This window comes from Plasmodium inui (genome assembly GCF_000524495.1).
Source record: "Plasmodium inui San Antonio 1 unplaced genomic scaffold supercont1.19, whole genome shotgun sequence".
Lineage (NCBI taxonomy): Eukaryota > Apicomplexa > Aconoidasida > Haemosporida > Plasmodiidae > Plasmodium > Plasmodium inui.
Genome location: NW_008481853.1, coordinates 80,679 through 105,455, shown reverse-complemented (window position 1 = coordinate 105,455; position 24,777 = coordinate 80,679). Strand labels below are relative to the sequence as shown.

The window sequence follows — 24,777 nt, the reverse complement described above, 5'->3', positions numbered from 1 at the left end:
TTTTTTTGTGGCTCAAGGGTTAGCCGAAAGGTAAAAAGAAAGTAGCGTTGTGGATGGCATGTAACTGTACGCACCTGGAGCGTGAAGCATGCCTTACGTGCCGACCTGTGCCAGGTCAACACACACGCGTTATATAGAGGAGAGACAGACGCATTACCCATTTGGGTGGAACCATAACCTGACAAGCTTGTGGACTAGACGTTCCCAAGATGTTCCGAAATGTATGTGACTATTTCAAAAATTCCAATGAAAAAAGTGAAAACTGCGAAGAGGGAGCAGATGCTGGGGGTAATAACAAAAGTGACGTTAATGCCAATGGGGTGAATGACGAGAATGGAGAAAGGGGCACTCTTTGCGATGAGGCAAATCAGGAGTACTATCTAAATGAGGCGTCTTATAAAAATATAGGTGATATTTGCAATGAGGAAGGCAACGCTGAGAATGATTTCAGAAAGAAATATGACAGTTACAACCATGCGGATAACGTTAGGAAGGGGTGTAGTACGAGTGACGAGGGGAGTCGTAAAAAGAAAGACCTGGTTACAAATGGGGACACCTGCAACAACAGCGAACCATTTGTGAATAATTGCGAGATCAGCGCGAGTTGCGCGATGAGAAACGTGGCGGGGGAGTCGAACGTGGACGGCAAGAGTGGGAGCAACGCGGGAAGTAACGATGAGAAGGACTCCAGCGGTGAATCTGAAAACGGGCGCGACGCGGTAGATCCCGAAGGCAGAAGCAACAGCAGGAGGGATAAGCACAAATTGGACCTAAGCGATGAAGCCCTCAAGAGGAGGAAATTCGCCGAAGAGGGGGAGGAAGCAGAGGATGCAGCGATGGTAGCAGCGGAAGGGGAGGAAAATGAAACTAACGGTAATGGGGAGGAAGCAATTGAGAATGCCCACGTGGAGGATGACGAGAAGTCAAGTGAAGGGGAAGAATCGGGTGTTGATAAGGAAAAGCCGATGAAGGAGAACCTCGAGGAGAGTGCCGACCCCATGAGCGAAGAGAAGGTGAATTATTTGCAAGAAAAATTGGAACAGCTACTGTCCCAGACGAAGCGGTATACAGAAAAGCTCTCAGGTCAGCGACTAAAAATGAATGTGCATTCAAAGGATAACAAAACCAGACGTTGTGCAATGACCGAGAAGGAGGAAGATTATATGTTATTGCAGGATGCCAACGAGGAGGACGAGACGTTTATTATGAAGCAGCCAGCTAATATCAACGGGTGCATGAAGCCGTATCAAATAGAAGGGCTAAATTGGCTGTATCAATTGTATAGACACAGAATTAACGGAATTTTAGCAGACGAAATGGGGCTAGGAAAGACCTTGCAAACAATTAGTTTGTTATGTTACCTTCGATTTAATAAAAATATAAAACGGAAAAGTATCATTATATGTCCCAGGTCTACATTGGACAACTGGTATCAAGAAGTAAACAAATGGTGCACAGAAATGAAGGCGTTTAAATATTACGGGAATAAAGAGCAGAGAAGGGAATTGAACAAGAATGTGTTACATACCGATTATGATGTGTTGCTAACGACTTACGAAGTAGTGATTAAGGATAAGAGCGCCCTGTTTGATATCGACTGGTTTTTTCTCGTAATAGATGAAGCACATAGGATAAAGAATGACAAAAGTGTGTTAAGTTCGTCTGTCCGTTTTCTGCGATCTGAGAATAGATTGCTAATTACAGGAACTCCCTTACATAATAACTTGAAGGAGTTGTGGTCCCTATTAAATTTTTTAATGCCAAAAATATTTGACAATTCGGAAGAATTTGACAACTTGTTTAATATATCAAAGATTAGTTCGAACGATAATAAGCAGAGTGAAATAATAACTCAGCTGCACACCATTTTGAAGCCGTTTATGTTAAGAAGGCTGAAAGTGGAGGTGGAGCAGTCGCTGCCCCCGAAGAGGGAGATATATGTGTTTGTTGGCATGTCAAAATTGCAAAAGAAGTTATATTCTGATATACTTAGCAAAAATATTGACGTACTTAATGCCATGACGGGGAGCAAAAATCAAATGCTTAATATACTTATGCAGCTGAGGAAGTGCTGTAATCATCCCTACCTATTTGATGGTATTGAAGAACCTCCTTACATTGAAGGGAATCACTTGATCGAGACGTCCGGGAAGATGTCCCTCCTGGATAAACTCCTCCCAAGACTGAAAAAAGAAAATTCACGTGTGCTTCTATTTTCGCAGATGACGAGAGTTTTAGATATCATAGATGATTATTGCAGGTGGAAGAATTATGAGTACCTTCGTATCGATGGGTCCACAGTAGGAGACGAGAGGCAAATAAGGATCAATCAGTTTAACGAGCCGAATAGTAAATATTTTATTTTTTTGTTGTCCACGAGAGCAGGAGGGATTGGAATTAACTTAACTACGGCAGATATTGTCATCCTCTTTGACTCGGATTACAACCCTCAGATGGATATCCAAGCCATGGACAGAGCACATCGTATAGGTCAGAAAAAAAAAGTCATCGTGTACCGATTTGTCACGCAAAATTCAGTGGAGGAGAAAATTGTCGAAAGGGCAGCGAAGAAGTTAAAGCTAGACTCTCTTATTATTCAAAAGGGAAAGCTAAATTTGAATAACAAAGAAAATAACAAGCAAGAATTGCACGACATTTTAAATTTTGGAGCCCCGGAGGTGTACAAGACACAGGACATCTCCTCCATTTCGGATGAAGATATTGATATCATTTTAGCGGATGCTGAGAAGAGAACTATAGAAATTGAAAATAAGTTAAAAAATTTGGAAAATATTTTTGATCTATCCAATATATCGCTAGATGGAGGACTGAACATGTACAACGGTTTGACAAAAGACGGTTCAGAAGAATCGAGTGATGAGGAGTATTCCGACTCCGAGGATGGAGAAGACGAGGAGGACGGAAATTACTCGGAGGGGGATCACCTTGAAGGACAGGAAGGAGCTGAGGGAGGAGGCATTGACGGGGTTATCAGAAAGAAGAAAAAGAAGAAAAACCTGAACAAAATAAGAAGTACGATAAAAAAGTTCCTGAAAAATAATAAAAAAAATATGACGTTCCTTGATTTAGGAGAAAGAAAAAGCAAATGGAAAGTTATAAATTCGACAAGCAACAAAATTATCAAGAAAAAAATCGAGCTGCAAGGATGGAAAGCAGAAGCGAAGGGGGGACATGACTTCCAGTTTTTTAATAATGCAAAATTAGATGAATTAGAAAGGTTAGAAGAACGGTGGAGCAAGTATCGCGTTAGTGAAGACAAAATTAGGAAAATTATCGACGCGCAAAGTGAGGAAAAGGATTTTGAGAAATATATAAATTTTTCTGACTTTCTCGATTGGCACGGGAAGAACATTTACGAAATTATTAACTTGATCTATCCGAACATTTTTGATGAGCACACGGATGAGGAGGTTGCGGGCCACCCCAGTGGGAACGGCGCAGAGGGGGGAAGTGCCATCAATCAGGATGGCGTGAGCAGGGCAGAGGATGTTGTCGGAGGAGCTAACGATAGCTCAAGTGAGGTGCAGCAGCTAAAGAGAAAAATTATCAAACTCTTTGAGTCGAAGAAGAAGCTAAGCATGGTTCGGTTCAGAGACAAAAACGTGAAGGTGTGCTATGAGTATTTGGTCAATTTTGTAAAGAGGCACTTGGGAGAAAACAATAACGAGGAAAGCAGTAACAGCAAAAAGAGTAAGAGCAGCAAACCCGTTAGGAAGACTATCGATCATGACTTGGTCAACATAGACATTGACCAGATAAGGAATGAAAAAGAGGAGCTTCTCAAGGAGGGGTTCCCCCTGTGGAACAAGGCGGAGTTTAACAAGCTGATGACTGGGTTGATCCTCTACGGGAGCGAGGACATCGAGTTTATCCACGAGAAGTACTTTGGCAACTCGAAGAAGACTCTGGAGGACATATTGGCCTACTTGCGGGTCTTTTTCCGGAGATACAACGAGGTCAAGGGGGTAAGCTTCGCGTTTAGCGGTGTGACAGGGGAGGTGGCAAGCGGTGTGACAGGGGGTGCGTTTGGAATCTCGCTTATCATCAGGCGTGATGTAATACATGCTTCTGTCCCTGCTGCTATACCTGATGTTGGCCCCCTGTGCTACCACGACTCATCATATTTGCACTCCAAACGTCTCCTGACATCGTGCTCTCACATCGTGCCCATTTTTGCCGCTCCTTTCTCAGGGTAAAAGACTCTTCGACAGAATTCAAAAGTCCGACTTGCAGAGGCAGTTGATAGAGGAGGAGAATGATCTCATCGCCGATTTTGTAATTTAGAGATTTATTGAGAAACGAGAGCGCATGGGTGTCAAGGCATGGCTGCCCGTGCATTATATGAATTTACTTGTACATGTGTCTACTTCCTAATGCGTACAAAAAAAAAGAGGCCCTTTTCATTCTGTGCACACCGTCATGGAAACCCATTCCTTTATTCCATGACAGGTTGAGAAGCAGCTGTCCGATGGAGTCGACACGATTGACAAGCTGGAGCTACCCCCGAATCTGTGCTACGAACCTATGCCGAAACTGGAGGAGCCACCAAACCCCATGGGGGAAGTTAAGGAAGAGAAGGAGACCAAAAATCCCATGAGTGAAGAAGAAATAGCATATTACGAAAGAGAAAGTAAAATATTACTTTGGCTCTTGTACCAGCAGGGGGTGGTTCACACAAAGAGCATTCACATTCTGGTAAGTTCTTTGCATCGGGGGGGGTGAACGTGAAAATGCAGGAAATGGTTGCCCCGTTTTTGTACACCAAGCGGACGTGTTCATTTCTTAATTGCGCATTATTGTGAAGAAGTTTTTTTTCTTTCTTTTTTCCATGAGTTACTGTGATGTGGTTCGTTGCAGGTATTTTTTTTTTCCTTTTTTCCTTTTTTGTGCCAATTTAAACACACCTCTACGTTCTTTTTCCTCACCTTTTAGACCCCCTATTATTGGGCTCAAGCTCAGGATTTTTTTAAGTACGCAAGCACCCCCTTCGAACACATCGAGTATAGATGCCGACTGATCATTGATGCCGTTGTGCAAATGAGAAGAAGGGTAAGTCAACACGTTGGTTGCTGGAAAAACGGGTGACTCCTGGGAGCGACAGATTCGTCTTCGCCGATAAGCATGGCGTATTTGTATGTATGTACGTGTGTATAAACGTGTGCTTCACATTTTTATGCCTCGCACGTAGACGCCAACGCTTCACATGTCCTCGAAACCTTTCACCACCCCCTTTAGAACTCTAAAGCCTCGAGTATCAAGGGAAAGAAAAAATAACAAGTTGGACGTTATTCCAGCAGATGGCCTCGGCAAAATTTTGAAGTCTAGTCATATAACAGTTGTTTCAGTTGTGAATTTATATTTTAAAATCTGTTGCTTTTGTGCACCAGCCAATATTTATATTATATGCGCGTTGTGTGTACACAGGGTTGTGGCGATTCGAAGGCCTGCGTTAATGGCTGTTCACACGAATTCGTAGAGGAAAAGGAGAAACTTGGACGTTGAAGTTATCACCTTTTTTTTCCCCGCCCATTTTGTTGTACTTTACGTGCCATCTGCTACGTTATGTGTTGACTTTTTTTCCTTTCCCCTCACCTTATAGAGTCCATTTTTTTAGCTTAATTATACAATTTTATTTAATTTTTCAACCTAATTATTTCTTTTTTTTTCTTTCTTTTTTTTGTTCCATATGCGTTTATGAGCTCTTATATATAATCATGGCATTCACGTGTATTATATTATATGAATATATATTTGGCGCAGTTGTATGCAATTTTATCTATGTTAAAGTTTATACGCACACGTGAATGGCATCCTATTTGGTACAATATATTTATATACGTGTACATATTAAAAGCTAACTGTACTATAAATATGTGGGCTTATACATGAAAACAAACTTGGTGATTATACATATGTGATGAATCGTAAGTGATATGTTTACAACTTTTGATCACATCCCTTTTGAATTGTCAATTCAGTATTTTTTTTTTTAAGAATTCTGCTGAAGTTTTTTCGGTTTCTTCACGCTTAGCTTTTCTTAGGATTTCTTAGGCATTTTTTATTTTTTTTTTTTTTTTTTAATTGCCTTGTTCTTCAATTTTTTGTCGTTTTAAGGTTTTACAAACTTTTCAGCACCCGAAGGAGAAGGGAAAAAAAGAAAAAAAAAAGAATTATAAATTATGAATCATGTAGAAAATTTTAAACTTTTAGGGGGAGAAATAACTTCTTTTTGTTACTCCCCTGGAGCTATTGTATGGCTAAATTGCGCAGAAGCAATCATAAAGCGTTCGTTTTTGTGCCCCCCGGTGTTCGAAGCCCCTTAGTATTTTTCTTCGCCTTCACATATGTTTGTATAGATACTTCCAGCTGAGGAGTATCAAGCTTGCTCCATTTCTACTTCTCCCTGTTTCTGCTCCACGCGTTCGCCCCTCGTGGGAGTTACCTCACTGCCCCTAACCGACGGGCAAGGAACCGGCACATCGCTTCACTGTTTTACTGCTATACCGCTTCACCGCCCGCTCCCTAAAACATGTCATATTCAACAAAAAAGCAGAGCAAAAAGACTATTCAGAAGAATGCGAACAACTTTGAATTTAGCGCGGACATTCAAAATGACATTGGCATGATACAATCCTACACGGTACGGATCTCAAAAATTGTAAGTGAACAGGATAGGAGTTTCTTTTTCCTTTTAGCCAATGCGAAATGGGTGCTTCTTCTCTGTGACAATGAATTGGAAAAAAGGAATAGGGAAAATTGGCCCCTTTGCGTACGTACTGTACGTTGAATTGGAAATACCTATTTACTTCACATCCTAATGAACGTCTTTTTTTTTTTTTTCTTTTTTTTTTTTGCATCCTCTACTGTAGAATGAAAATGAAGTTTGTTCCGTTGAGAGTTCAGAAAAAGTGTAAGCAGATGAGGAGAGACGCATAAAAGGAGGACGACAAGCGTCTCCTCTTGTATGTACAACTCCCGCGTTTGTTGAGGAGGGGCATGCCCTTATTTCACGCATAAAATGGGATGAAATCGCCGCACCGGTGTTAAATCGGTCAAGTAGAAGTGGACATTTTCGTAAAACGCATTATTGTTTTCCATGAGGAGCCCGCCCAATGGTGCAGTTCTTAAGCCGTAAATGTATCTATACATACACGTGTGTCCCCCCTTTTGCAGGCAAGAGATTGTGCAGGAAGGGAAAGTGAAAATCCAGGAAATCCAGAGAAAAATCAAGAGTTATTCTAATAGCGCAGAAAATGTCTCGCCAGGTGAAAGGGTACGTCCTACCCTCCATCCATGCATAAATGTTCTTTCGCCTATTCGAACGTAGAGGAGTGTGGGGAGTTGAATATGCCTACGTTTGTTCGTATATGTGAATGGGTAACTGGGCACACATGTAAAGGGACGAAACAATATTGAGCGGCCAGCATGCATAAAAAGACTTCTTTGCATAATGTGTAAGTAATGCCTTCCTTCCAGCTTTTTTTTTTTTTTTTTTTCTTTACCCCCCTTTTACGCCAAACTAACAGATGCGAATGAAGCTCATGCTGCAGAAGCTGTCCAACTCATACGTAGCAGCGGTGAACAATTTCCAAAATGCGTCAAAAAATTATATTAACAAGACAGTTTTAAATGACATGCTATCAAAAAATATGAACGCATCGAGTAACAATTTGGAATACGATTCGATGACCAACTTTTCTCGAAACAGTGATTCACATTATGACTCCAGTAGAGACACGTTTAATGTGAACATTTATGATTTTAATTTTAATGAGAATGAAAATTATGATGGGAGTTATGGCCCCATCCCCAGGGACATGGAGAACGCAAGTATGGGAAAGAAAATGAAGAAGAAATATAAAAGCAATATTTTCACGGGGAGTAAAAAAAGCGAGGTTAATGAGTACCTCCTGCAGAATGATGCATACGATCAGGATGGCGGCTACTTAGGGAGCGCTGGATACGGGACAAATGTAGATCTGGAGGACCCCCAGCAGGAGAGGCAATTCGTTTCGATAAAAACGGTGGACATTGAAAACGAAATTTTAAGTCAGAAAAATAAGGAAATAAAGAAATTACATAAAGACATAATAAACATACAGGAGCTATACAAGGAGTTATTTGACCAAGTAAATATTCAAGGAGAAACCATCGACAACATAGACTCTCAAATAATTACTACCCATGATAACATTCTTATGTCGGGTCGTGAAATTGAAATAACGAGGAACAGGTATTTTAGGAACATCCGGTGCATGGGCTTCCTTTTTTTTGTTCTAATAATTTTGATAATAATTATTTTGGTTGTCTTTAGGGTTATATGATGAAAGGCCCCCTTGGATGTAAGTAAACAGTAAATGGTAAAAGCCTGTGGGGGAGAGAGAGTGTGTATACCTTTGTGGATAAGTCACAGACGAAGTTGTAATTTCGCCGCTGTAAGTATGTGCTTCGTTTCCTGGAACGGGAGTTTTTTTTCTCTCTTTTTTTTTTTTTTTTATTTTCTTTTATTATCTCCCCATTCATTTGGGTGTTTCATTATTATGTATAAAATTAAGGAGCTATTTATGGGAAGAAAATGAAGGAGGCTTCTTTACACTTGCCTCTCCTTTGCCCTTTGCTTGTAGAGCTTCGTTTCGTGTTGCATCGTGACGTATCTGCATACGCATCTTAACATACTTTTCATCCCGCGTGTTCCTGTCTGTGATGTTTCCCCAATTCTTTACCCTCCCGCCGCGATGGGAGAATCCATTCGGCTGGTGAAAGGACGACGTGGGCTACGTCCACCTGAACTTCCATCCCCGTACGATATTGTGCCGGATTTGCTTTTTGGGCATTTATGCCTCCTTTTTACACCCCTTTGTAATATTTTTTGAAGTTTCCATTTTTTGAAGTCTACCCACTTTTGAAGTTTATCTATTTTTTACGCCCTCTTTTTTTGCACCCATTTTTTTTTCGTGCACGTCTCCTCACCGGACTACACAACTGAGGGTAATTTCACGCCTCCCTGGATGAGTTTCTTTTTTAAGTTTTGTAAAAGGTTTAATCATAGTTTCGTTGTGGAAAAACACGAGATGGTCATTCTTTCGCTTTTTCGTTTTTGTCACCTTTGGGCGACTAACCGTTTTGTACATTTTTTTTTTAATTTTTGTTATAAAAACAAGGGAGGATCGATTGTGAATGCACAAGACAAGAAAGGTGAAAAAAATTGTCAGACCTATGTGAGAAAGTTTTACGTTACCTGTACCTTTGTGTAGCTTTTGACAAGGGGGAAACGATTTATACGTCTTTTGTTTGTACGGGAAGGTGTGCAGAAGAAGAGGGGGGGCTTCCTGGAGGATGGTCTGGATAACTACCTACGCGGTAGTATGGAAAAGTACACGCATAATAGAGGTACTTAAGTAGGTGCACAGGTACGTTCGTCCCACTACGTGGGAACTGTATTTTTTTTTTTTTTTTTTCCTTTCCATGCATCAAGAAGAGCCACCCCCTTGGTATTACAAAAAAGGGGACATTCTACCACCGTAGAGATGTAGGTTAGGATGGCAAATAAGAAAGGGTTTTGCGGGGGAGGCATACTCTAAAGTGGACGTCCAGTTCATAGTCATACTTGCATTATCATTTGCTTTTGCGTCGCGAGTGAAAATTTGTTGCCCAGCCAACTCTAGTAAGTAATTATAACGCCACCACGTGCTCACTTGCACCAAGCGTTGGACTAACTTGTGTGTTGTTATTTTTTGCCAAAATGGAGGGAGAAAAATGCAACAACAAAAAAAAAAGAAAAAGAAAAAAGGGGAAGTTCAGAAAGTACAAAAAAAAAGAAAAAAAGAAATGATCAATTCGTAAATTTTGCAATGTAAGAGTTAAACGTGTGATGAGAAAAAAAAAAAAAAAAAAAAAAAACATCTGATAGGAACCCCTAATGGAGAAAGATCAATCCCAGAATAATTGACAAGCTTACAATTCTGTACATTACGAAAATGTTAAGGGGTCGAGGCAGTCCAAAAAAGGCAACTCAATTTCCTAAATCGCTTAGCGAATTATCCAACCTGAATGGAGTTAGATAAATAGAGCATATCCTCCAATTGACTCACAACAGAATCTACCCCTTCCTCCTTTTAAATAGGGGGAAGTATACCCTACGTGATTGACAGGTACGCAGATAAATCACCGCAATAATGCGTGTGCCTATGCGTACAAGGAGTTTATGTACTTACAGATGCGCTTTTGTATAGCCTTCTTCTTTACCTGGCGTGGTGAAGAACTCCTCGTGGACATCCAAGCGGCAGTTGGCCCTAGGTGGGACACTCGCAGCCCATCTTACCCGCTGTAATTTGGAGAAAACACCCAAGTTTTCAATTTTTCGAAAGAGTTTTCGTCAGTAGAGAGGACAAATCCTACCGAGGAGTGTCATAAGAGCTTATTCACGTGGGTAAGTGAATGCAGACTCAGTTATGCCACTGGGGAAGCAGAATCTGTGCTCGCGCGCCAAAGTCGATCCATTCCGTAAGGAGATACCTCCATCCTACTGGGTTTTAAGGGGTCAAGGAAAGGACGAATTACTTGTGATCATAGAGGACGCCCGACTAGGGTAACAACATATAGAAGAATTGCCATATGTACGATCGTGTCGAGTCTTTGTGAAGAGACAAAATGCCAACAATTTCCGTGTACGAAGAGGACCTCACAGAAAAACTGGGTGAAAAAATCGAGGAGGAAAAACTGAATGATATATGCTTCGAATTCGGTATAGAAATTGACGACATAGAATACAAAGGCGAAAAAAAGATTTACAAAATTGAAGTGCCGGCTAACCGGTACGACTTGGTATGCGTGGAGGGGTTATGTCGAGCGCTGAAAAGTTTTATAGGGAAATATCAAAACATCAGTTATGTCCTGTTAACAAATAGTGAAGAGGCCTGTGTTAAGGAAAAGCACGTCATGCGAGTGGACGAATCGGTGGACGAACGGAGAAGTTACGTCATTTCCGCCGTTTTGAAAAATGTAAAAATTAATGAAAATGTTTACAATAACATTATAGAGTTGCAAGAAAAGTTGCACCATAATTTGGGGAAAAAAAGAGTCTTGCTGGCGATAGGAATTCACGATTATGACAAGATAAAGTTTCCTGTAGCATATAAATTTGAAGAGAAAGAAAAAATAAATTTTATTCCTCTGAACGAAACGGAAAATGTGAATGGAAATAATTTCCTAAAATTTTATCAAGACAATATAAATTTAAAATCTTATTTAAAAATTATCAGCGACTTTGAGAAATTCCCAGTCATCGTCGATGCAGACAATAATATATTATCGCTTCCCCCAATTATCAATTGTGACCATACAAAAATTACGTACGACACGAAGAATTTATTTATTGAATGCACAGCCATCGATAAAAACAAAGCCGAAATAGCTGTTAACATGATTTGTTCCATGCTTTCAGAATACTGCACGCCAAAGTATGCCATTCACTCCTTCTTCGTCCAGTATGATAAGAAACATAAGGCGGAAAAGGGGAGTGGGTATTTGTACCCAGTTTTTAAGAACAAGTCTTTGACGTGCCATATGGACTATGTGAGAAAATTGTCCGGCATTTTAGACCTTTCCGTGAAGGATGTCGAACCGTTGCTAAAAAAAATGTTGATATCGTCGAAGATTATTGATAGCAGCACATTCATTGTGGATGTTCCGTTTTACAGATCAGATATAATGCACTGCTGTGATATTGTCGAAGATATAGCCATCGCATACGGGTATAGAAATATTTTATCGGAAAAAGTTCAAATTGCAACAAAAAATTCACTAAGTGCATGCACAGAGTTATTTAGGAATGTTCTGGCTGAGTGTACCTACACAGAGGTGATGACAAGTGCTTTGTTATCGAAGAGGGAAAACTATGACTGCATGTTGAGGAAGCATAGGGACTATGACGACGAGAAGATAAACTTGGATGAGTACAACCCCCTGGTTCCCCCAGTTCAAATCATGAATTCCAAAACGTCAGAATACGAAATTGTTAGGACATCTCTAATTGTAAATATGTTAAAGTTCGTGTCTGCAAATAAGCACAGGGAACTTCCCCTGCGCTTCTTTGAAATTGGCGATGTTTCGTACACCACGTATAACAAAACGGATACCAACGCTGTGAATAAGAGGTACTTGTCCGTTATCTTTGCCGATAAGTTCACGGCCGGGCTGGAGGAAGCGCACGGAATATTAGAAACCGTTTTGAAGGAGTTCCAGCTTTTCAGTGATTACAAAATTGATGAGAAGAGGAAGGAGAATGTGGCCATTCGGTCGGACGTATTCTACAAGTTGGTGCCTAAGAAGGGTAAGGCGCTCCGGGGACACGGGCCAGCGCCCGCAGACCACCACCTGGTCTGCGGATGTGCGAAGTCACGATGAATGCGAAAGCGCCGTTGTACCGGTACATATCGTCCAATGTGGGCGAATGTGTTCAGATATCTGCACAAACCCATGCGATGGTTACTCTTCTGTTCTCCTTGCCAAATGATACTTTCCTTTTTTTTCCCCCTCTCAAAATTATCACTCTCCACAGATCCCTCCTTCCTGGACGAGCGAGTAGTTGACATTGTCTTGTACCCACACAACTTGAAGTTTGGAATTCTGGGCATAATTCACCCGAAGGTTTTGGAAAATTTCTCCATCGACATTCCAGGTAGGGGATGTTGTTTTTCGATAGCGTTAATCGTGATTTAGTTGGTAATCCGTCTGGATAAGTGCTCCCATGTACCATACTTGCTGCATGCCATTGTGAGGCATATTCTCTGTGATACCCCGGCTCCCCCCACAGTGCTGTCTCTTTTGTGACGTCTGTCAAACTTTGCTCCATTTTACCAACTCCTCCCTTCTTCCCCTTTACAGTGTCCGTCATAGAGATAAACATCGAAACTATAATGAACGTCATGATGATTTGAGCTGGTAAAGGAGGAAGCACCCCCCTTGGATTTTAAAATCCGGAAAAATTCCACAAGAAGGGAATTCAAAACGGTGTTAATTATGCTCCTTCAATTTATCATCAAAATAATTGACCGCAAAGAGATACGGATTGTCCGGATGTGTCTTCACTAATTTTGCGATGAACTCCGAAAGGACTTCCTCGAAGTATGGAGGAACATTGTACTTGTCCAGGTTCAGCTTGTCCTCCTTTTTGAATTCGAACGGGTTTGTGTTCTCCATAATGAGGCGGGGAAGAAGAAGGACTGCAAGGAAAGGTAAGAAAAGGAGGCCAAAGGAATGGAATGGATATTTAGCCGCAACAAATTAACTCACGATTTGTTTATCCCCCTTATATGTGAATCAAATGTGTACAATGTCCGTATGCACTCGTGTTATATATGCACGTCACCATTTCGCGGAGGCGGCAGAGAGACACGCGAAAAAAAAGGTGCACACTTTGCAGGCGTGAAGAGATGGATGAAATTGTGCTGGGTATATAGCCTCCGTACCGCACGATCGGTCCTTAGTGAAAATTGAGAAGTTTGCGTCGTTCCTCCAATAGGCGCTACGGACAGCCTGGGTCAGTGTGTGATAGTTTGTTTTACGCGAACAGATGCAGATGGCGTAACGGGGGGAAGCAGCTGCGTGGATTAGAAATCAATTTTAGAGTAACTCCTTTTTTGTTTTACTCACCTCTTTTTTTAACTTTCTCCATAACCCTTAGCAATTTTTAACATTTATCAAAACTGAAATTTTAATTTTGTAATTAAAATGACAAAAAAAAAAAGAATAGAAAAGAAAATGCCGTGTGTGATGTGTTGTCCATGTAGTATGTTATTTTAATTTTCCTTTTAAGCATGTTGGTTAGAAAAAAAAACAAAAAAAAGGGGAAACAATGAATGGAAAGAAAAAATACAAAAGGAGGGACAATAAAAATTGAGTTGTAAAAAAAAAAGGGGGGGAATAAACTCCTTTTTTAATCATACAAATTCGCGTTATAGCTGCAAAAAGACACATATTGGGGTAAATACAATATGGAAAAAATGTTGTGGGAAAAAATAATTCCCTGGAAGGGTTTTAAGTAACCCTACCCAGTTTTAAGTACACACCCTCAGAGAGCTTTGATCACCATGTAGGGAAAAGCGGCACCTGTGAATGTGTGCGCAGGAAGTTTCAGTGGTGTAGTGCGTAATAACTACGCTGGTATGTTATGTGATGTTATGATATGTTATGTGATGTTATGATATGTTATGCTATGTTATGATATGTTACGCTATGTTATGTTCTGTTTTTTTTATTTCCTTTTTTTTTCGTTTTAATGATGGGACAAAGAAAATAAGTGCTGCCGTAAGGACGCGCCCTTATTATGGTTAAGTGTGTTCCGTCCCGCTTCTACCATGGAGAGGGGCTTCACCTCGTTTGTGGATACTTCCATACGGAGACATACGTTCCTTCAGATGGGCGTCCCCTTCACAATTTGGCGCTTCACTGACCACCATGGTTTGCATTACTGCTGCCGTTTCTCATGTCGGAGTAATTCGTCAGATTAATCAAACTCTCCACGCTGTTGTTGCAGGAATTAAGACTGATGTTGTTGCTGATGTTGTTGCTGATGTTGTTGTTGATGAGGTTTCGGTTGGGGTGCAAGTCGGCAAGGAACCCCAAATTTGTGCCACTTCCCATGACCGCACGGATACCTCCTCTAACGGGGGGTGCATTCCTTCCACTCTCAGTGGTACTAAGACTGCCATTCGGCACTCCCCTTTGCATTTCTCCGAAATCGCTCTGACGATCAGTATCTAGGATTTTATTACTTTTACCAAGCAAGTGGTCTAAATTTTGGGGGTGGTAAAAATCATTGCGGGTGTTACTTTCTGCAACGATATGGGGAGGGATGGCATATCCACTGAAGGGATGATTCCTCTGAACGATACGATTATTGGAGAGGCTATAATTATCCGTCTCGATCGAATTGCTCTCATTGTAATTGATGTAACTTCTTAACACATTGGGATGAACCCTGGGGGTTTGTTCAAATGCACCAGGGTAGACGTTACCTTTTGCTGTGTAGTCATTTAGATGGTCGCCACTTATTGCTTTCCTGAAATGATCATCGTTAGTTCCATGGGCAAGGTGGTTACTCATGCCAATATTTCCATTTACAGTGTGCTCATTTTTTTGGGTGTATCCATTTGGGATACTGCTGCTAGTGTTGCTGCCTTGCTTCTGGTGATGAGCATTGGACATTATTTTATTCGAATTGGGCTCATTTGGTAGGGTAAACATTTTCAAGTCTGCGTTGATCCTGTCGTTACAGGGGTGAAGATTCCTCGCATTGGTCGGATTCACATCGCTCGTTGTGTGGGAGTGGTGGGTTCCCTGATTGGTGCCACTAGCTGCGATAACTGCGCTAACTGCCCCATCTGCTCCAACTGTGTTGACTCCGTTGATGTGCTCCATCTGGTTGACAAGACACGAGTGCGCTATGGATTGAAACAATTTTTCTATGTCCGAGTTAACATGCACAAAGGAACACTGCCAGAATTTAAAGATGGGATTTTTAATAAGCTCAATGAAGGTAATGAGTAGTCCCCAGGGGTGAGGTCTATGAACTATTAGTCTCTCTAGCAAAATCCCAGTAATTTGTTCATTTACAATTTCCATCTTGGAAATGTTAAAAATCCAGAGAAGGAGACAAGAAAAGTAGTGAGTGTGTGCATTGGGGTATCTCAAATGGTTGGCGATGGAGGAGAGCAAATAATATCTCCCTTCCATGTCTAACTTATAAGTCAGATGTAGGATTATTTCCAATGCAGGATGGGACTCTGAAACTTTGTCAATCATTAGAATTTGCGAAGGAAGGGACATACCAATATATAACACGAGGGCATTTATCAATGCTATGTTGTACTTGGTTTTCAAATATAAAGCTTTCATTTTATTTCTGACAAGCAATTTTTGATGAATTTTTTTTAAGCATGTAGCATTTCTGGTGACGAAATAATCATCGATGTCCTTCTTTATGTTATAGTCAATTAGAATAAATGTGAAGTTGTTTAGGATAACTGGGACTACCTTCATTTCTGGTAGGAGGTCTACTTTCAAATTGGGATAAAACGGATGGGGCAGTTTAAGATTCCTTGGAAAAGCCGACAGGATTAGATTCCTCAACTGGACACAATTTAACGGGATGGAGTTACAAAATGAGAAATTGTATACACAAAGGAACTCTGGAAAATCGTGCAGCAAAATTAGCAGCATTCGAAGTGTCCCTCTGTAAAGTATTTTTATGGGGGGGGTTAGATATGCATTCTTTAGAAACACGTACAGAAATTCTAACAAGTAGATTAGTAGCTTGTTGTATATACACCATCCCTTGGACGTTTTCAATATTTTTGGTAGAAACAATTTGTGGCTAATCAATTCTAGCCAGGCGAAGATAAATGTCGGTACTCGTAATGGATTCAGAATACACAAATAATATCCCAGGGCTAGGATTAACTTATTGTACGACTGCTCAAAGTATTTCTCGTTTTTATTTATTTCCACTAGGATAGATAGGAAGAGGCGAAAGTATGGTCTTTGGTTGAAGTTCCTTTTTTTCCTTCTCGACTCCATCACTACGATTCTACAAAATACGTTCATCACCTTTTGAAACAGAATAAATGGCGAAATTTGCTGCGTGTCGACTAGCTTCATCATACAGATGATCATTTTCGCCAGGCCATCGAGAGACAGAGTGTCAATCGCGTCGTTCAACTGGGAATTTCCTTCCAGTCTCGCAGGCTGTTCTGCACTAGATGTGGCAGCTCCGGTTTTGTTGCCCCCCCCTGGCTGTCCGTAGGCGCAGCGGTCGCGCATGTCGCAGTGGTAGTGGTGGACGTCCTCATCGTCGCTCTCACCATTGTTGTGCGTATTTTCCACGTCGACTTCATCCTCGCTGGCTTCTACCTCGTCGGCTACATCCTCGCTGGTTTCTACCTCGTCGGATTCTTCCTTGCCCTCCTCTAACTGTTGCCACTGCTGCTGTTCTTCCTCCACCTCGTAATTCTCACTTCCGTGATAGCCATCGTCGATCTCCGTTTCGTCCTCCTCGTCTGTTTCATTCGCTTCGTCCTCCTCAGCCTCCGTTTCGTCTCCCTCGTCGCTTTCAATTTGCGTTTCACCTTCCTCGTCGTTCTGCACCACCACATCATCTTCCTCGCCCTGGTTCTCCTCTTCATCTGCGTCGTTCCTGTGGTTTTCCTCTCCCGACTCTTCCTCCTCGTCCATCTCTCCCACATCGTCTGCTTCTAGCTCGTACGAATCTAGCTCATCCACTTCTGCTTCCTCCCCTTCAACTTCATCATCCACTTCTACTTCGTCTAACTCCTCATGCAGTTCATCCTCCGTTTCTTCCGCCTCTTCCGTTTCGTCTTCCTCAACTTCTTCCCCGTCCGACTCGACCTGACTTCCGTCTTTATAAATGCCCTTCAAATGGGACGCCATTTCATTTCGACTACCATCATTGTTCCTCCTCTTCATCTCGAAATGGGTCTCCGATTTGTTAAATTTTTTATCCGAGTTTGACACAAAGTCGACGTCCGCCGATCCATTGATGGCAGAAGATAAGTTCCTCAACATTTCGCTTTTTTTTACTTGCATTTGTCTTGTCATTCTCTGCTTTCTTAATAAAGGGTCAAGGTAGAATTCTTCTTCGTCATCTGAATGAGACTGGCCATAACTGGACATATTGGAATAAAAAGTTAAGTTTGTTGATTCTATGTAGGAACGATTTTCATCAGAAACTTGGGAACATTTACTGCTGTTGTTATTTTTTGCTCTTGGTTCTTTTGTTTCGTCGCTACTACTTTGTTCTGCTAGTCTGCCATTTTTGTCAAACCGTTGTGTGCCCTCTTCTGCATTTTTGTTCGTCACTTTGTTTTTGTACAAGTGGGATGATTCTTCGTGTGCTCCATCGATTTTAGTTTCGCCACTGGGGAGGCATGCTCCGTTCGGTTTATTATTGTCCCCTTCTGTTGGGCCCCCTTGGATGGGATCGCTTGTTTCATTTGGGAATTCTCTCTTCTGTGACGTTAGCGAAGTGTCATTGTTTTGCTGCGCACAATTTGTAGCGGCTGGATAATCCAACCCAATGTTTCCATTTGCACTGTGGGCATTATCTAACACGTTGATGGTTTTCCCCCTTTCCACGATGGGCCCACTGGAGTTGACGGTGCTAATACAGGTCCCTCCTTCCACAGCTTTATAAATGCACACGGCAAAGAAATTATCCGTGTTGTTATCGATTCGTAGCAATCCTTGGTTGGATATGTTTTGAAAAAATTTAACATAACTCTGGTTAGGGTTATCCACATTCTTAAGGTTGATTAATTTTATCCACTGAAAAAAAAAAATACTAATGATCTGTTCATGTTGTTTTGGAATTTTCTGCGGTTTTGGAACTACTCTGATGCCTCCCACCCCTTTGTCTTTGAAATATTTATTATTTTTTTTTTTCTGCAGTATATTCCAGTCCATGTTCAGGCAGAAATCGATTATCTGCGTCAGGGTGGTTATGTATTCTGGATCCATTAAAATTTTTAGATTTTTCTTGTATTCCCTCTTGGCCTGTCGCTTGGAGTGGCAAGGCTGCGCATTTGCTTTGTTTTCCTGGTTCCTCTTACTTATCACGATTCCGTCCGCGTTGCTCTTATTGCTGGTGCTGGTGCGCGTACTGAGGGCTGACTTGGCCTTTTCGCCTCTCTCGTGCAGGCGCACATCTTCACCTGTCTGCATCCTGATCCCCTCCATGTCTAGGAGACCAAAGTTGTCGACGCTCTTTAGCTCATCTTGAATTTTATCGAAATTCTGTTCATCAATTAGGGCGCTTAAAAGGTCTTCACTTAACTGATTATATCCTCTTTTAAAATATTCCAGTGGGTTTTTCAGCAACTCGCTTTTTTTTATTTGGTTCAGATGGAAGTTGTTATTTGTCCTTGTGCATTTCAATTCGAATGTGTTTTCTTTCGCTTCTTTTCCATTTAGTGTCTCATTTGAGTAATACAGCCCATGCTCCCCCCTTTCCTCACTTTCACCCTGCGCGTGTTGTGAATTTCTACCATTTTCCACTTGGTTCCTTTGCAGTTGTCCCTTTTTACAGTCCGCATCGGTGACATTCCTGTCCATCCCCATTCGCAGCGTCATCTGATCTGTGTCGGCACCTCTGGACACCTCTTGATCCTGCTCCTCGTCATGCTCATCATCACTTTTTAAATATTCCTCATAAACGTGTAGCAGGTCTGAAAAAATGACAGCATCTTTTTTTCCTTGAATCTTTTTGGCCTCTTCAGTTAACATTTCGATGGCGACGTTGGTATCAATTGGGGGGGAATCGTTGAAAAAAATAATTTTGTTGGTCAGAATGTTTTGCTCCTTCAGGTTATTTAAAATGATAAATATGTTTTCAAAATCGTCGTATCTGAAAATTTGGAAGTCGATTAAAATTTTTTTCAACACCAGGGTGACAAACTCTGCATTGGCATTGATGCTAGACATGTTGGTGCTGAGCTGCCTTACTAGGTAATATTTATATTTCTGCATGTCGACCAGGTTGTACCTTATGAAGCCAGCTATCACATTTGCATTTAGTTTGGGCACTCCTTTATTGTGACACTTTGCTTCTGACTCGTTCTTATTTTGGTGGCCACCCTGATTTGAGTTGCTATTCGTGGTAGAGGAAAATTCGCTTCCCAGTTTTGTTACATCGTCTGATGATTCTTTCTCCTTCACCACGTTTGATGCGGAAAAAAGGGGCTTACTACAACTTGGTGAGTTGTCATTCGAGGGGGACGAAGAATCATCCGACATTATAAAATTCGTTATGTGTTCTTTTAACGAGGGGCATTTCTTTTTTAGCTTTTCCAGGATGCATAGAAATACTTCCAAGTATATTCCAGACGGGTCATTGGATCGATAAACCCAAGGTGTCTTGTTACTGTTAGGGGGGATAACCTCAAAAAGGAATTTATAAATTCTGTTCGAGTATGAAATGATGGTCTCGTTTTTATGTTGTGTTAGCGCTGCTATTTCTGGGATGGATTTAATTAGGTTAAATATGCTTCCATCCACGGACAGGCTATACAAAATGTGGAGACTCATTTTGTTTATATTGTCGGAAGGCTTTTCTTTATTTATGTTAAACAATATGGGGGGTAAGATGAGGATGTCCTTAATGGCATCTTTCAGTTGGTTAGTCGCAAGTTCTAATTTGTTCAGAATCCTATGCAGCTGCGAATTTGTGGCTAGCGAGACTGCAGAGGGTGAAGTGGATTGGGAGAGGGTACTTACATTCGCGTTCCGTTTCGCGCTGTTTACAATTTTCTCAGTCTTTACACCATCATTTATATTGTAATCCTTGTTGGTGTTTCTGGGTACCGTGGGATCACTTTTTGGTATTCCAATTGGGGGCTCATTAACTGTTCTCTTCTCCTCGTTTATATTTTTTGGATAGTCCACTTTTTCCTCCTTCTTCTGTAAGTTCGAATTTGAGAAGAGTGCATGCATGAGGGTTCCACCTCCTTGTTGATTATTCTCTACATTCACATCGTTCACTTTTGTGTATATTTTCGTCAGCGCTTTGGCAGCGGCATGTAATTTTTTCAGCGGGGCTATGTTTAGGAAGTCTTTATATATTTGCAGCTGATTATTCGTCACAGGCGATCCTAACTTTAGATAGTGAGCGATTTCTAGCTGCAATTTTTTCGTCTTCATAAGATGAATGGGATCATTAAGAGGGATTCTATTTTCTTTGGCTACTTGTCTGGATAAAAGAGTAGGTTCCAATGCTTCATTAATATCTTTGATAGCTTTTTCAATGACTGCCTGTTCGACGAGACTGCAACCTAATTCTAGGTTATCTGCACTTAGAATTTGAACTACTTGTTCAATTAAAACCTGGTCGTTGCAATCCTTCGTGCTTGTTTTTTCTAGCCAATGTCTTAAATGGTGCGTTAGAGAAATACGCAGAGGTTCTTTACACGTAACTAGGGCTAACGAACCAGCTAGGGAGGAAATCATAATATGGGCCGCTTTCCGAATTAGAGTTTCATCCCTTTCTAGGCAGAAATCTTTGCACACAATTTCCCTCGTTGTAACACAGGATATAGCTACAGATCGGTCTAATATAGCTGCGATGATTTCCCTAATGGCTTGATAAAACGCTATAGTAACTAAGCTTTTTAAACCCGGCTGGATTTGAAAAAGGGCTATGGAGGAAGATATAATCACTGCATTGTTCAGGCTCTGCAAAAACTTACTACTATTAATTTTGTTATTAATTAAATTGCTGTCGATGGAAATGTCTGGGGTGTCCATATTGTCGTTAGTGTCGTAGTAGTTGGCAGTGCCGTCGAAGTAGTCGGCGCCCTTGTCATAGTATTTAGCGTTGTTATCATAATCGTTGGCATTACCGATATGGCTGGCATTGCCGATATAGCTGACATTACCGATATAGCGGGCACTACCGTCATAGTTGGCACTAGTGGCATAGCTCACATTGGGGGCGTATTGCTCACCCATAGCATTTACTTTTGTAACTCCGCTAGCAGTCACCTTTTTGGGGTAGCTAGAATTTATTAGATTCATATCTGGTGGGGGAAAGGTGGAAACTAACGTCATGTCACTTGTCAGGGCATCAATTCTGATGGCATCATCTTTGCTCCATTCGGAATTGACATAATCAACGTTATAACTTGGAAGGTTATTGTTTCGTCTAGTTATCTCCACTTTTTCTGGGATGATCCTCGAACTCGGTCGCGTATTATTCGGCAAACTACTCGGTATGTCCCTGGCGGTAATATTTGCGGCATTTTCCAACTCTTCCAGTCTGGGGTTCAAAGTCAATCCACCTTCTACTCTACCTATATGACTATTAATAACACTTGTTAGGCCTTCTCTGCGTGGGAGATTCTTCGGGTCCTCACTTACAGGTAAGGCGGTGCTATTGTCCTGGTTGTTGTCACCACCTTTTGGCATGAGCAACTCACTTTTCTTACTTTGTGCGACACTCCGCTTACTCAGTAAGGTGGTTTTATTCTGGAAGGCATGAATATCTAAGGCCAGATTTTTAAACAGAATTTCTACCTCAAATATTGTGTACGTCTTCACATTTGGGAGTTCATGAATTTCGGTTAGTAAGCATAGCATAGTTGTGGTCCACGGATTGGGGGGCTTAAAATTTTTAGACAGTTTTATAGATTCTAAAATTCTGCATACCATTGGTAATATGCAAACTAGGCAGCCTTTTTCGTAGGCTTCAAATAGAACTAACTTTAAATCTAATATTTTCGATTTTAGGGGTCTATTTCTCCCTAGGGTTATGAACCCTAACCAGGAGCCTAAATTTTTGAGAACTGTTTTAAATGCACTAACTTCTCTCAATTCGTTTATGTATTTGAACAGGATGAGTATGCAGTCGTAGGTCATATTGATGATGGTGTCGATAAGCATAGGATAGCTTAGTTTATCAATAAACTCCAGGAATACTTCGTGGAGGTTTACTTCCTTGGAGGCCCTGGATTTGACAATGTAAAAGGCTAGCCAGCTGTAGTGCTCTGGCTGCATGACTTCTTTTAATATTTTAATTTTCTCATCAATATTGAATGAGCAGAGGGTGTTAAAAATGCTAAACACTTCGCCTATTATTAGGGACGATGGTACAATAATATTTTTAGTTAAATCGGTGTTGTCCATTAGGCATTCTATTTGGCCTAATCCGAACCCCCCGATGTTGTTTAGGCTCAAATTAGGTGGTAGCTTTACCTGGATTCGATCGTAGAACGATTCCATTATTGGGCACAACTGCTCCTCTTTGTCCCTACTGCTGAGCGGGTTGCCACTTGCGAGGTTGTTCCCAATGCCCATGCTGATGCCGTCACCGTTATCGCCATTCAGATTAACATTCGGGCGTTTGATCCCATCGGGCACACTGCTCATTCCGATTTCTCCTGCCTGCTCACTGACAATGGAAGAATTACTGAGGGAGACAATTTCCCTACCCCCAAGGTTGAACGGGTTGCCTTGGGTGATTAAAATTCGGTTAACTTGGTTGCTTCCATTTGGAGATACGTAGGACCGATTGGCATATAACTGATTCATGGCCCCAAAAGGGGTGCTTGGCTTATCACCGTTTACCAGGTTCACATTGGTAGTGACGTTCTGGTGTTTAGCGGGGGAGGATAAGCTGTTTATGTTTACGTTAAAGCTACCGTTTAGGTTATCGTTTATGTTTTTATTTTTTAAAACATGATCAGTTCTACCTAGGGTGTGTGGATTGGTGTTCTGGCTGGCTTGCAGATTGGACTGCAAACTGGACTGCAGATGTGGGTTGTTGTGAACAAGGCTTGAGTTGTTTGGTAAAATGTCACTGATGTAGGATAGCACGTTGTCATTAGTTAGGTTGGTGCTATTACCGCTGTTCCCCTTGAGCATACTGTTTAGCGCGTTGGCGATGGCGCCGTTATTGTTGTTACTGCTGCAGCCGCTGGCGCCGCCGACGTTGTTACTTACATTTGTATTGTCAACAAGGCCGCTACCCGTGGTTATCCCCATGGAGGGAATTAAATTATTTACATTTTTCAAATTGTTTGCATTATGGGTTGAGACTTTTTTTACGTCATCATTAGACGCCTGAGACATATTCGCATCGGTTGTGCTACTGTTTGCACCAATTTCTGCGAGGTGTTTTATTTTTGCTATTGTAGAGGCATCTATGTAAGGTAAACTTCTGAAGTGCTCTGGAAGGGTGTTCAATAAATTACTGCAATGAATGACGTATTGCGGGTTGTACTGCCTTAAGGTAGTAACCGCTATCAAGGAAGACAAAAAACTAGGGTAACATATTAGAGAATCTTCAAACTGTTCTAAGGCCGTAATTCCAAAATTGAACATTTTAGAATCATTTCCTTTTTTAAAAGCTTCCAGAATGCACTTCAATGCAACAGCCAAGGTATTTCCATAGGATAGCAATAAGTTGTGCTTTACTAACTTCCCAAATAGCTGTGCAGTAGTGTCCAGCTCTTCTGACGGATATTTTGGGAAGAACTTACACTCATTAAACAAAATTAATAACATTGATTTATACACATCATTATTTTTGGACCCTTTTGGGGAACATGACAAGCTCTTCATGATATCTATCATCGTGTCCACTGTAATTTCCCCCGTGTACAATTTCGCGAAATAACCATTCACCTCAACCTCGTGTTCACTGAGGAACGCATTGTCCACCTGAACATTTATGTTGAAATTCTTATTCATTTTCTAGCACATGTTTTGTTTTTCCTCTACCTATACTGTATATTGTATAATGTGGTATCGGGCAAGTTATATATTTTCGCAGCGCCTCTTTCCTTATTCGCCTTCTCTTCTCTCAACCTTCTTCTCTTTATTTGTAGGCTTACAATATATACCCGCGCGTGTAGGTATAATTTGGAATGTGCCTCAGTGCGAGTACAAGTGGGGACGGGTGCATATATGTGCGTACATACGTATGTAAGAGTTTATGCCTGTATGTACCTGCCAGTTTATGTGCAAGCATGCGGCGTAAACATATGGACGTATGAAGATGTGCACGTAGAAGATGTACATGCATGAAGATGTACACGTATGCATATATGCATGTATCCCTTCTTTTAAAATCTTTCCTTTTTTGCCCTTCTCTCAATTTTGTGTGTTGGCGCGATACTGTTTTCTTGTCGAAAATATGTACGCAGGGTTTTTGCAAACTCTGTAAAAAATATGGTGCGCTTTTTTATC

At 41.2% G+C, this 24,777-nt stretch overlaps 5 protein-coding genes across 5 annotated transcripts; 3 read left to right on the top strand and 2 right to left on the bottom strand.

Moving 5' to 3' along the window:
- Positions 1-209: 209 nt before the first annotated feature.
- On the top strand, positions 210-5,106 carry C922_04013 (adenosinetriphosphatase; the record flags this gene model as incomplete). The annotated part of the gene is made up of 4 exons (XM_008819598.1): positions 210-3,986; positions 4,213-4,296; positions 4,471-4,716; positions 4,954-5,106. The coding sequence occupies 4 exons, from the start codon at positions 210-212 to the stop codon at positions 5,104-5,106; spliced, it is 4,260 nt and encodes a 1,419-aa protein (XP_008817820.1).
- Positions 5,107-6,550: 1,444 nt separating this feature from the next.
- On the top strand, positions 6,551-8,345 carry C922_04012 (hypothetical protein; the record flags this gene model as incomplete). The annotated part of the gene is made up of 4 exons (XM_008819597.1): positions 6,551-6,679; positions 6,891-6,931; positions 7,195-7,294; positions 7,548-8,345. The coding sequence occupies 4 exons, from the start codon at positions 6,551-6,553 to the stop codon at positions 8,343-8,345; spliced, it is 1,068 nt and encodes a 355-aa protein (XP_008817819.1).
- Positions 8,346-10,671: 2,326 nt separating this feature from the next.
- Positions 10,672-12,959, top strand: C922_04011 (phenylalanyl-tRNA synthetase, beta subunit; the record flags this gene model as incomplete). Its single annotated transcript, XM_008819596.1, has 3 exons — positions 10,672-12,352; positions 12,581-12,700; positions 12,907-12,959. The coding sequence occupies 3 exons, from the start codon at positions 10,672-10,674 to the stop codon at positions 12,957-12,959; spliced, it is 1,854 nt and encodes a 617-aa protein (XP_008817818.1).
- A 76-nt stretch (positions 12,960-13,035) lies between these two features.
- Positions 13,036-13,221, bottom strand: C922_04010 (hypothetical protein; the record flags this gene model as incomplete). The annotated part of the gene is made up of 1 exon (XM_008819595.1): positions 13,036-13,221. One exon carries the CDS (start codon positions 13,219-13,221, stop codon positions 13,036-13,038), a length of 186 nt encoding a protein of 61 aa, XP_008817817.1.
- A 1,245-nt stretch (positions 13,222-14,466) lies between these two features.
- C922_04009 (hypothetical protein) lies at positions 14,467-24,279 on the bottom strand (the record flags this gene model as incomplete). Its single annotated transcript, XM_008819594.1, has 1 exon — positions 14,467-24,279. The coding sequence occupies one exon, from the start codon at positions 24,277-24,279 to the stop codon at positions 14,467-14,469; it is 9,813 nt and encodes a 3,270-aa protein (XP_008817816.1).
- Positions 24,280-24,777: the final 498 nt, after the last annotated feature.